The sequence below is a fragment of the Acanthisitta chloris genome, unplaced genomic scaffold, assembly GCF_000695815.1.
Source record: "Acanthisitta chloris isolate BGI_N310 unplaced genomic scaffold, ASM69581v1 scaffold11228, whole genome shotgun sequence".
Lineage (NCBI taxonomy): Eukaryota > Metazoa > Chordata > Aves > Passeriformes > Acanthisittidae > Acanthisitta > Acanthisitta chloris.
This window is the reverse complement of record NW_008687640.1, coordinates 11691-24263: the sequence shown is the minus strand read 5'-3', so window position 1 is coordinate 24263 and position 12573 is coordinate 11691. Positions and strand designations below refer to the sequence as shown.

Here is a 12573-nt window from a genome sequence, read left to right as displayed (position 1 = left end):
CAAAACTTCTCCCTGAGCTCTCGTCTCAATTCCCCTCTTTCCATTTCTCCCATTGCTCCTTGTCCTGTCCCTGCTGCAGCTTCCCTGGAGCCCCTTTCAGCTCCTGACAGGCTGCTCTGAGGTCTCCACAATCTTCTCTTCTCCAGGCATGGAGCTATAACCTCCCACATAGTAAAAGAGCACACCAAGTGCACTCACACTTAGCAGTGCCTGCAACAACACTACACTAGTTTTACATTTTGAACTTTAGATAAAGATGAACTTGTATGACAAAGACTGATAACTGTTCATGAAGAGGCCACAAAATACAGAGCGTCTCTGTAGTGAAAAATGAAGCAATTCCTGGCAATTTTAGGAAGAATCATAGAATCAAGTGGGTTGGAAAAGACCTCCAAGATCATCAAGTCCAACCCTACCGTGGTTACTAGACCATGGCACTAAGTGCCACATCCAGTCTCATCTCTCCATAAAAAATCTCTTCCTAATATCCAACCTAACCCTCCCCTGGCAGAGCTTGAGTCTGTGCCCTCTTGTCCTGCTGCTGGTTGCCTGGGAGAAGAGACCAACCCCCACCTGACTCCAACTTCCTGTCAGGGAGTTGCAGAGGGTGAGAAGGTCTCCCCTGAGTGGGAGGTGTCCCTGCCCATGGCAGGGGGTGGAACTAAATGGCCTCTAAGGTCCCTTACAACCCAAACTCTTTTGTGATTCTGTGTAGACATTCAAGCCAGAGCAGTTATTGCCCAGCCATACAATTCTCCACTAGGAACAGGATGTTTTGTTTTGCTATTTTGATCTTTTAAATTGAACAGGTACTTCAGAAAGTGTAGTTTTGAGAGACCAAACTCATCTAGAACCTGGTCCAATCTATATGTGACCACCCATTGCATATCTGGTTTTATCTCCCATTCTATCAAGTCACTCAGTCTTTGAACAGAGGCAAATCAAATTGTTTTGTAATCTTCAGCAAGTCAGTAAGAAATTTCTACTGACAATCTTTGCCTTTAGAAACACATAAATAGGCTGCAAAGAGGAAAGCTAAGGAAAACACGCTAATCTAATGCTACTTCATAAAGTTTCCCCACATTCCCTCTAAAACAGTTATCAGCCTTAGTGAGTTCTGCTCTTCAGACATACTGACTGGAGCTTAAGTATTTTATGTGTGACAGCCTGGATCTAGCAACAGCCAAACAATCCTGTACCTCCAGTTCCTTGGCATCAAAATACTGCAAATATTGTTGGGGCAGAATTTCATTGAAGCCTTCAAAGAAAGCTTGTGTCTGTTCCTCCACACCTCGTGACAGTCTCCACTCTGCTACCAGTCTGCAAAGAAGATACAGAGAGGTCATTTAATAGCCTGTGCTATCTCAGGTGCACATCTCTGTCAGCCTGTTCTGAGATCAACTGTAAGCTAAGTTAAAAAAGAAGTATAGAAAGTTCTAGGGACAGAGCACTGTATAATTTTATTAGCAATCTTTATTCCATAAGTGTCCAACCATTCTACTACAGAAGTGCTTCAGTCTCAGAGAAGAGGCAGCATCTCTTCACTGATGACATCAGTGAGAGCACAGCAGTCCTGAGGGATCTGAAAAAAGTTACAGAGCTGATTTTGCCCAATGTTCTGCCCAGAAATCTCACTCATTAGCCATGACAAGGTGACAGCTAAGCTGTACTGGTGCAGAGCAGCAGCACTGACAGTAGAGCAAGCACTGCCTATGTGCATTTGCAAAGTTCCGTATCTGTGTTCATCAGGAAACTTTGTGGCAGAAACTACACTGTGCATTAATTAAAGGGTGAAAAGCAGGCAGGAGACCCAAGAACCCGAACCCAGGGAGAAGCAGATATACTGATTTCAAGCCTATCCTGTCAGGAGCACTGGAGAATAAAGGAGAGGTGACTATTTCTTATCTCAGTCCTAGGAATTTGGGGGACTTGAAGCAGGACTTGGACTAAGACAACAGAAAATGAGTGAAGCTGGAATCTGGGCTCTCTATGGGTTCCCACAAACTGGAAGAGAAGGATTTCCTACAGATCCTCCCTCCTGCCAAATGCCAATGGGATTCCTCTGCAAACACCTTTCCTGTAAAGCACTGACATGTCTGCAAATTGCTCATGTGATGAAAACAGAACCCACTCCCTTCTCCCTCCCCCTGCCTGTGAGAACCTTCACAGAACACATCCTAACAGGGCGGGAAGTTGTCCGGTGACTCAGTTTGGTTTGTGCCGGCAATGTGTGATGGGTTTTTCTTGCAAGCACATCTCCAAGCCTGTATCCTGAAGTTCACACCCTGAACCAGAGCTTATGTACTGCTGCACACTGACTAGGGAGTGAGTATTCCAGGACAAAGCAGGTCACTGTTCATATGCACTCTTTAATTGCTTTTAGGCTCCTTCTCTCTTAATCTGTTTCTTTAAAACATTCCAGTGCTACAAACATGATAATTTATGAGAATACAGCTTATGACACCAAAAAATGCTCTTTAAAAACCCCAAATCAAGTATAAATGGCTGTGTAGAACATCAGTGGGCTCTGAACCACTGTAATTATAGCAATCAACATATGCAATGCCTTCCTGAAGTACTTGACGTTCAGATTTCTTGTCACGATGTTCTCCTAAACTTCAGTATCTCTAATAGAAAAGTAATCTTCTAACCACAATCTTCGGGAAAAGTGGATTTTAGAAGCTTACTTCTATCAATACTTTTTCAAATGTGAGATGCAAACAATTGCCACATCAGTGGTTACTCAGACAGTTTCAGCAGTGCTTCAGATGACACAGCCTTTTCTTGCTAGAACTAAGGAAAGAAAATGATGGAGATAAAGAGTATTTTAAAGCCTTCATTTATGCTCACCTGATGTAGTCTTCTTTGTTTTCTTCTGTGACCAGAATGTTGCTACCATTTGGCTTCAAATCATGGCTTTTGATCTCACCTAGAATCTCTTTATCAACAGAGAAAAACATTTCCAAGCCACATTCTTCAATGTCATTCTCTCTGGAAGGGAAAAAATAGCATTTTAAAGCACTGTATCCAGACCTTGCATGCAGTAGGGGAGAGATAAGTATGAAGAGCCTTGGAGCTAAGTAGTCAAGATAAGGAAATGTTCCTCACAGGACAATTATGGCTTTGCAGGCAGCACTGACTCGTTTCACCAATGTGCACACAGGAACTGTACTCCTGATGGGGAAAGTTTTGATCAGTTGAACCCTTAGACTTAGCAATCACAAGGCTGACAAAACACCTCCTGACTGTGATCTCTGGGATGTCTATGGACTACAGAAGCTTTTCAAGTAATGACATTAGAGGTCAGTGTGTTCCCCTCAGAGGTCTGAAGGCTTTTCTACAATCTTCATATCCTTAAGTGTTCTTTTCCAAGGGGCAAAGCCTTTCCTGGGCTACAGCCTGGAAGGTTTTTATCACTACAGAAATTGCTTTGAATTAAAACCAAGGCCCATTAGCAGCACTTAACATACTGCTCTGAAACCCAAACCAAACTCCTATCTCAATTCTTAACTCTCCCATAAAGCTGCTTTCCCCCTCCTTGTTGCTCCCAGGACTCACCACTATAGGAGAAGTCAATCCTGTCTTTTGTATTGAGTTTTGCATTTCAAAACCCAATCAATCCTCACACTTTTTATCAATAGCATGTCTAAAACTATTCTGGCTTTGTATGGTTCTTCAGTCAAAAGTTTTGTGTCTGTGGTCACAAAAAGGACTAATTTTTCTGCTAAATATTTTTATTATATCAGAATAAAAAAAAAAGTTAACTGAATTTGTCTTTCTTTCCCTTCTAATGTATTTTTTAGCTGCTGGGAAAGGAAAACCACCTGTGCTGCTGAAACAGTGCACATCCCCCATGAACTACACCACTCTGGAGTCTGCTGCCACCAAATCAGTACAGAATTACAGTGCTTTAGATCTAAGGAGTTTAGAATATTTATAACAGAGAACTCCCAAATAATTATGGTCTAGAAACTCCATGTCTTTTTACCTGCTGCTCTCTGGAGAGGAATCTGAAAAAGAATGGAGAAGGAGGACTTCGAGAGAGTATGGATACACAGGAATAGGAATGGTCTGGAATCATTAAGCTTGGAGCAAAAAACCCAGGACAGCTGGAAAAGTGCAGGAGCATAAACTTCTCTAAAACTCTTCATTAAATCTTCACTGCTAGCCCTGATGTCAAGTTGCAGGTGTGACTAACAGCAGAATCATATGGGAGTAAATAATAAACTACATCTGTTAACTTTGTGTTACTGCAGCACTAAACATTTTGTTTCTAGCTAAACCAAGTACTAGAGAAACATTAAATGGAATTTTGCTCATTTCTTTTAATGAGTTATCTGAAAAGTCTCAGTGGAATTGACTCAGGTCATTTTCTTTGCCACATCTCTAACTAAAATGACTAAACCCCAGCAAAAACGGAACACAAGACGCTGCACAGAATAGTCAATGACGTAGAAAGGCTTTTGCATTAACACATCATTCTTTGTGGATCTAAAGTTCCAGTAAAAATTCCATACTGCTCTGCACTGATATATTATAGTTTCTAGTGGGTTTTTTGGGAATAAATTAACAGCTACTCCATGGCATACGTGAAAATCCAACATATTATATTGCTACTTCAAGAACAGAATCAAGTCAAACTCACTTTACCCAGATGAGTGAGTTGTAAAACTCTGGATCAACAGATTCCAGATCCTTGAGTCCTACTGCCTTGTTTAGGATACGTTTGTAGAATGGGAGAGAGAATCCAGTGTCAATGAATTTGCCATGGAACAAAGCCTGAAAACACAAAACCAGACACAATAATGACTGAGTACTTCATATGACAACATTCCATACTCTGCACCTGCGAAATCTGAGAACCAAAGAATGAAACCAACCTATCATGACTGCTGATCTGCTGAACTAGCTTATACCAACAGTTATATCCACACATCTGATAACTTCAATTCAAAAATGGGTTAATTATCCATCTGATGCTACAATATTTATAGGAAAATGCAAGTAGAGATGCCCTTTGGACCTTTGCACTTACCATGGCAATGAACCTGCCGATGAATCTGAAGTACTTGAGGTGGTCAGGGTTGATATAGGAGGCTGGGTTTATCTGTAAGCAGTAGTTATCTTTCCCTGCATATTCAAACAGGCAATACATGGGGTTCAAAACTTCGTGTGACAATAGAAAGAACCATTCCCTGCAATCACATAAACGATAAAAATATAGTTCAAAATCAAGCACAGCAGAAATGACTGTAGTGAACTCAGAATCACTGAATCATCACAGTTGGAGGAGACCTCTAAGAACATTGAGTCCAACCCTTCACCTGTCACTGCTGTAACGCCTAAACCCTAAACTATAATCTCCAGTGCCAGATCCAGACACCTCTTAAACACTTCCAGGGATGGTGACTCCACCATCCACCTATTCCAGTGCCTGAACACCCTGACAGGGAAAACACTTCTCCTAACATCTCCTCTGACTCTGCCCTGTCTCAGCTCAAGGCCATTCCCTCTAGTCCTCTCCCTGCAGCCATGGCCCGACAGACATCCCCCACCTCTCTCCAACCCCTGTCAGGGAGTTGCAGAGAGCCATGAGGTCACCCCTGAGTCTTTTCTCCAGGCTAACCAACCCCAACTCCCTCAGCCCTTCCCCATGTGCTCTGGCCCTTTCCTGCCCTCGCTGCCCTTGGCTGGACTCGCTCCAGTGCCTCAATGGCCTTTTTGCAGTGAGTGCCCAAAGCTGAGCACAGCACTGAGCTGTGAGTGCCCAGTCCAGGGGGGGCTCATGTTGACTTAGGACTTAGGACCCTGTGGGCACAGTCAGTCTGCCTCTGTCACTGGATACTATGTTAGGCCACACTGACATCAAAGGGAAACCACAGCAAATTGTAAATACAAATGCACAGTTACAATGATACACAACTGTCAGTGGTTTGCATAAAACCCACTCTTACCTACTTCACAAGTCCTCCATTGACCTAAACATTCAGGGTTCAGGGAGTGCTAATCAACATATGCACTTCTTGGTTACATTCCAGTAAAGACTTTTGACTTAAAAATAGATTTCTGTTCACTTCCTTACTAAACTCCCCTTTGATAATGACAGTTGTGCCAAGGCTCACTGTGGTTCAGTGCATCTCTGTAACCACTGAGATGACTGAAGTAATTCCTAACACAGACTGGAGATCACTTCATACAGTTTCACGTATCGCACTGCCTCAGATATTCTGAGGGAAGATAAGGAATCACTCCTATTGTGAAAACACTGCAGACTTGGTGTGTTCTTTGGGGAAGCTTCACACCACTCTCTGCAGCACAAGCTCTTAGTGGCCATGTCAGTGTAGTTTACCTTGCAACACCTCCATAATCTAAGCCTTCTTCGCCAGGGAAAATAACCCACAAACGTCTCCGCAGGTCCTGAGGGCTGAAGCTCATTATCTTAGTGAAAGAAAAACAATCAGTTCTCTTTAAGAAAACAGCTATAAGCACTGGCTAGAATTATTACTATTTGCTAACAAGCAATAGGGCATTTAGTAATTTGGTTTAGGTCTGTAGACATTAACAAGAATTTTGCTGCGAATAATCAAATAGAATTAATAATTTTTGCTTTAATCATTTCATTACTCATCTCAAGACCCAAAATGCCCAGACTAAGATCCACTTAATACATTTTGGTACATAGTCCATGCTAATCTAACACATTGTGAAGAAAAACACACAAACAAACATCAGCACAACACGAAAACATGTGGAGCTGCTCTGCCTCAGTGCTCCCCTCAACACTAACTCTGATTTTAAAGCATTCTGAGGAAAAATCAAAGATAAAATATCGCCATCTGTCAGATGAATCAGTGCCACAACTTCACATTTTAGCACGAACTTTTAACATATAAATATGAATGAATCCTAGCTATGAAACTAATATTGTTAGTCTCACTTAAACTAACAGTAGCAAAATATCAAAGGCTCAAGAATGACACGTGACAATAAATCTACTTAACTCCACCTTCCATGCCCACTGCTCCAATGATTTAATACAATACCTGCTGAAATGAGTCCTCAAACAATGTTTTCCTGCTCACAGTGATCTTTATGTGCTGTGGCATTGCCAGTTGCTGAAAGGAAATTTTTTAGAGGTGAAGTGTACAATCATTTAAAGATTTTAACACTGATTTTGCACAGTTATTTGTTGTATATATTAAAAGGTAGAGTTGAATTTCATTAAAACCATAGAAAACAAACCCAGTAATCAAGATATCTGAACTGTTTCTACTCCAAAAATAAATTGCATCCAACATAGATAACTACAGTGATATATACACAGCTGCTGCATACAACAGGTTAAATATTGTACTCTTAGAAGACACTGGAAAACACTAAGATCAATAATATACTCTAACTCAGGAAGGCTTTCTACCCCAGAATTTATTACAGGGCTGGAGCACTTCTGCTACAAGGAAAGCCTGGGGGAATTGGGATTGCTCAGCCTGGAATAGAGAAGGCTCCAGGGTGACCTAACTGTGGCCTTGTAGTACCTGAAGGGCCTACAGGAAATATGGAGAGAGACTATTTACAAGGGCCTGGAGTGGCAGAACAAGGGGAAATGGTTTTAAACTGAAGGAGGGAAGGTTCAGATATTGGGAAGAAACACCCCTGTGTGGGTGCTGAGGCTGCTCCATCCCTGGCAGTGTTCCAGGCCAGGCTGGATGGGGCTTGGAGCAACCTGGGCTGGTGGAAGGTGTCTCTGCCCATGGCAGGGGGTGGGATGAGATGATCTCTAGGGTTCCTTCCAACTCAAACCAGTCTGGGATTCTATGAATGTAATAAAAAATTAGAAAATTGAGGTTATCCTGCACAAAATTCAAAGTGAAAAACCAGGCTCATCTCTCCACTATTCTCGAAGGATAATTCATTCACTCTTAAAAACTGAAACATTTAAATGTAAGACTTTTTCCTAAACACCAAGTTACTTTATCTTTTGCTACACAGAGAGTTTAGAGGACCAGGACTGACACACTGGATTTTGGTTGTATGTCTGAGCAAACTAACATTCACCACAGTAACATTCACCTTCAGTGCTCAGCCATGCCTGCTCAAATGCCCTGAATTTTCTACCAGAAGTATTTGTGTAGAAAGTACACCTTGCATTAACTGTAAAAACTGTGCCTCCAAATATTCCTGTATCAACAGCAGAAAGAAAAGACCATTCAGAAAAAAATCACTTAAAAAAAAGTAGTAAAATGGTATTTTCCTTTATTCTAAAGCATTTTAAAGCCACAGCTCACCTTGGCTTAAAGCTTACATCAGTTTACACAAGTCCTATATTTACTTCCTCCTACTTTACATCACCCTTAACCTCAGTTTGATTCCCTGTATTTGCAAGGCATTGAAGAGTTCATTTAAACATGGAAACAAAACTCCAAACGCAAACAAATATTCCCAAGAAATGAATCCATACCTGACACCAGAACCTGAAATAATGGACCTTGGCCTTGAAATCCCTCACGTAAGCTATCTGGGGGCCATTGTCTCTGGAAACAAAGAGAGAACAACAATTAATTTCAGAAGCATTTTTGTAACTGAAGTAAAAGCCTGTATGGTTTGGTATCTAATTGGAAGACACTTCATCACATTTTTGGATTTTGAGGTGTAATTTTCTTCCTTTGTCAGTTGTGGAATGCAAACACTGTGTTTGAAACAGGATCTGATTTTAACTGTCAAAAGGTTTCTAACAATAAGGGTGTGAGGACACTCAGTTAATTTAAGTTGGGTGGTAAATTCTGGTTTTAACTTCATTCTGGTTCCTAAAAAATCAAAGGAAGAAAGGGTTGAGTGTACTTTTCAAGAGAAAGACTAGTAACTCTAAGGGATTTGGTCATCCACAGGACAGACACAGTGAATGACCCTCAAATCCCATACACTACATGGTAAGAAGGATTCTGAAGTGTTCAGAACTGCCTTCAGGGAGTTAACAGTGGATGAAAAACCCACAGAAAATTAAGCAGCATTGCTACGTGCAAAACTTTCTGCCTAAAAAATTGTAGTAAGAGGGAAAAATAACCCTTCAAAAATGCTGCGCTGTCACTTTGGAAAGCTTAGTATCCTGCTAAGAGCACTTACAAAGCAGACTTGCCCGTTCGAGGGTCTATGTATGTGGTGGTTCTTCTGTTGTGATCCACAAAGTAGGGAATTCCATCCACAGTGAATCGCATTTCCCAGCCCTCTGGTAAGGGTTTCTCATTTAACTGGCTGTGGAGACAAGAAAATACATGGTAACTCCTCAACTTCATACATTGAGGCAATTGAACAATACCTGAGACAGTAAGAAAGATCAAGAAAAACTACAGATTGAGACCATTTCCACTCAATATTTATTCTGCCTTTTTTCCCCCTCTTAAACCTGCAGTCAGCTCTAATTAGATGAAAATGATTGTTTCAGTAAGCATCAGCTCATTTGGTTGTACTACCTGAAATAAAGGCCAAAAGAAATGATGGGGAATATGTAAGCAAAGTTTATCCATGTTTTCTCCCCAAACAACAGAATTTTATCCTCTATTAGGTTTTTACTCAAAAACTGACATAATTTTGATAAGCAGCTTTGGATACCTCATGTGTAATCACAGCAGCCAAAAGAAGTGTTCCAGAATGACAAAAGTGAAAAAAAAATGGAACTAGTGATCTTGTATAATTTTACATATACAGACAGATATATAAAACAGTGCTCCAGAGGGATTTCCCTCCACAGAACCACCCTGCACGACCACAGCCCTGACTGCATGGCCAAAGCCTTGGGTTGTTGGGTTGCTTTAGGAGTAACAGAGTTCTCACTCAGCTGCTGCAGAGGGAACTGGGGTGGAAATGTTATCTGTGGGTACAGCCATTACACCCTCACACATTCCCCTCCTTCTCCGTGGAGGACAGATGAAGTTGCTTTACCAAACAGAAGTTTTCAGCTCAAACAGGAGCTGGGAGTGAACATCTTCATCCTCAGCTTCCTGTCTCCATTCCTTACCTCGGACACTCTAAGTGACAGAGCCCAAAATAAACACTATTCCAGAGCTTTTTGTAGTGCCTCAGCTTCTCTGTCTTTTTTTTCCCCCCTCCTTTATTTAAAAGGTCTGAGGAGGAATGCTGCAGGTTTTTGGGTGTGTCTTCCTTCTGTCTCTTACCTATCCCTGGAGTGTTCCAGGCCAGGTTGGATGGGGCTTGGAGCAGCCTGGGCTAGTGGAAGGTGTCCCTGGCAGTGGCAGGGGGTAGGATGAGGGGAGCTTTAAGGTTCCTTCCAACCCAAACCATCTGTGATTCTCTGATTCTATGACTGTCTAGGAAACAATCAAATTCTTATTCAAGACCATCTGCACGATCCCATCACTGTATGAAAGAAATCTCTCCATCCTCCAACATACAACTATTTAGACGTATGTGATTGCTTATAAAAAGAGTAGAAGTTGTTCTGGGGAATGAACTTATGGCTGTCGCCCAAGGCTTTCCTGGTAATTGTAGTATTACTAAGTTATATTGTGGCAATTTCCATTCTGGCTTATACCCTTTAACATTTTGTGCAGGATAGTCCGTGTCTCACCCGTGGGCAGCATTTCCTAGCTCTGACATTGGAGCAGGACAGTCCATGTCTCACCCGTGGGCAGCATTTCCTAGCTCTGACATTGGAGCAGGACAGTCTGTGTCTCACCCGAGGCAGCATTTCCCTGCTTGCAGTCTCACTACTTTGCTACATTTTCATTCCAGACTTTTATGAAGCAGTAAGTGATTTCTTACCCCTGGCTCCTGGGATCTTCCCATTGAGTGATTCTTGTGTTATGATTGACAAAATACACTCTGCCATTGCTGTCAGTTCTCTTCTCTGAAAAGAAGTGCAGGAAACAAATATCAAAACCCTCTTGAAGGTACTGCTGAGACTATATCCAATAAATGAAAACAACCACCAGTCCCTGCCACAGCCTCTCCTGTCCTCAGGTTTTTCTGTACCTCCCCTGATGCAACATCCTTTCACTTTGACTGACATTATTCCTTACTATGTTATTTATTTTTCACCTGTAGGAATAATTTATGGAAAAAAAGGAAAAATGTGAGCTGTTTGTCCACAGGAAATTCCAGTTCTGTTGAATATTGTGATGTGCCTGACAAGAAACACACACAGCAAACAGAATAGGGAATAGATTTGCACACAAGCAGCAAGAAAGTACAAGGCCTTCATGGTAAATTAGAGCAGGGAATGAAAAATGGTTAATGCAGTTGTCAAGAAAACCCATTTATGTTTCTCTCAGGTAGGTTAATGGTTCAACAGAGCTTATGAGAAATGCCCCAGCTTGGTCTCCTGCACTACTGTGCAGCTTTTCATGCCATTTTCACTCAGTGTCGCAAGAGAAACACAGAACACAAATTATAAAATAGGCCGAAGTCTCACTACCACAGGTGAAAACCTTCAGCTCACAAGAGAAGTCTGAGAGTAGCCACTTGCCTATGAGACTGCCAGAATTCCACACCATTTCCTGGGCAATGCCAGCCTAAGGCCCTTTCTTCCAATGCTACCTAAATAATGCATCAAAGCACAAGTGTGGGGAGCTACAGTTTCATGACATGAAATTGCATCATTTCTAGAACTGAAAATCCAAACAGTTCTGTCTAAAAAGCAGATGAGTTAAAACTCAGCTCTAACTCTGCCAAGTGATTACTTGTTTTAAAATTCCACAATTCTGAGAGCTTTACCTATGCATCATAAACCTTGACTTCTATCTGCTTGATATATTAGTTTTACACTTCCATTTTTGTATTACACCTCACCCCATATATAGTAATTGTAAGTTCTCCACTCTGTAAAGTACAAGATCAAATTTATTCCAGGGAGAGGAGCAAGTAAGTGATTAGCTGTCATTATAAAATCATTTTCAGACCAACAAAATTCTCAAAGAATTGGCTTGGAGAGGGAATTTGGCAGTTTGATTTAGAGAGGCTTTTGAGCCTGATTTAGCAGGAACAGGATGATGGGGGAATCCTACCTAATGGAAAAGGATAAAAAAAGGATGTCAGTGTGAAAGAAGCTATTTATACTCATTACAGGGAGTAAACCAGAACACTTTACAGTTTCTAATCTCCTCTGAAACCAGACATCCTTGTCAGGACTCTGTTTTCACAGCACATTTGATTAGATCTAATTTTAAAGTATTTTTAATCCAGATTTTAACTTGTAAAAAGTAGCCTAGAACAGCTGACAAATAGTTTGGCAGAAGAATGCTTTAATGTCTAATTCCATTTCGTTACAAAACACTTTCAAGTCAGTCTTACCCCATCCATGTGGCAGAGGGCCAAGAGGATCAAACTCCTTGTTCTGTGAGGATGAAAAGTCCTGGTTCTGCAAGTCACACAAACAAATGGGGCATTAATGGCTAGTCATTTGCTTTCCAGATATTCTACCACAGCCATCATGAATTATTGAAGCAAATGCATTTTTGTTAACATTACACATAAGCAAAGATGCCAACGAGTTCTTTACCTGCACAGAAAGGCCTATTTTACTGACCTTGGCATGTTTCATTCATTCCAGTGCCAAGAAAT

General features: G+C 41.3%; 1 protein-coding gene across 1 annotated transcript in view; it reads right to left on the bottom strand.

Moving 5' to 3' along the window:
* Window positions 1-12573, bottom strand: part of ITCH (itchy E3 ubiquitin protein ligase) — a gene marked incomplete at its 5' end in the record, with an annotated part of 26167 nt that overhangs the window by 2174 nt on the left and 11420 nt on the right. Inside the window, 10 exons of the mRNA XM_009080692.1 lie at window positions 1200-1320; window positions 2851-2991; window positions 4646-4779; window positions 5036-5195; window positions 6350-6438; window positions 7044-7115; window positions 8459-8531; window positions 9121-9249; window positions 10777-10861; window positions 12304-12370. Coding sequence (XP_009078940.1) covers window positions 1200-1320; window positions 2851-2991; window positions 4646-4779; window positions 5036-5195; window positions 6350-6438; window positions 7044-7115; window positions 8459-8531; window positions 9121-9249; window positions 10777-10861; window positions 12304-12370 — 1071 coding nt within the window. The remainder of the gene's footprint in view (window positions 1-1199; window positions 1321-2850; window positions 2992-4645; window positions 4780-5035; window positions 5196-6349; window positions 6439-7043; window positions 7116-8458; window positions 8532-9120; window positions 9250-10776; window positions 10862-12303; window positions 12371-12573) is intronic.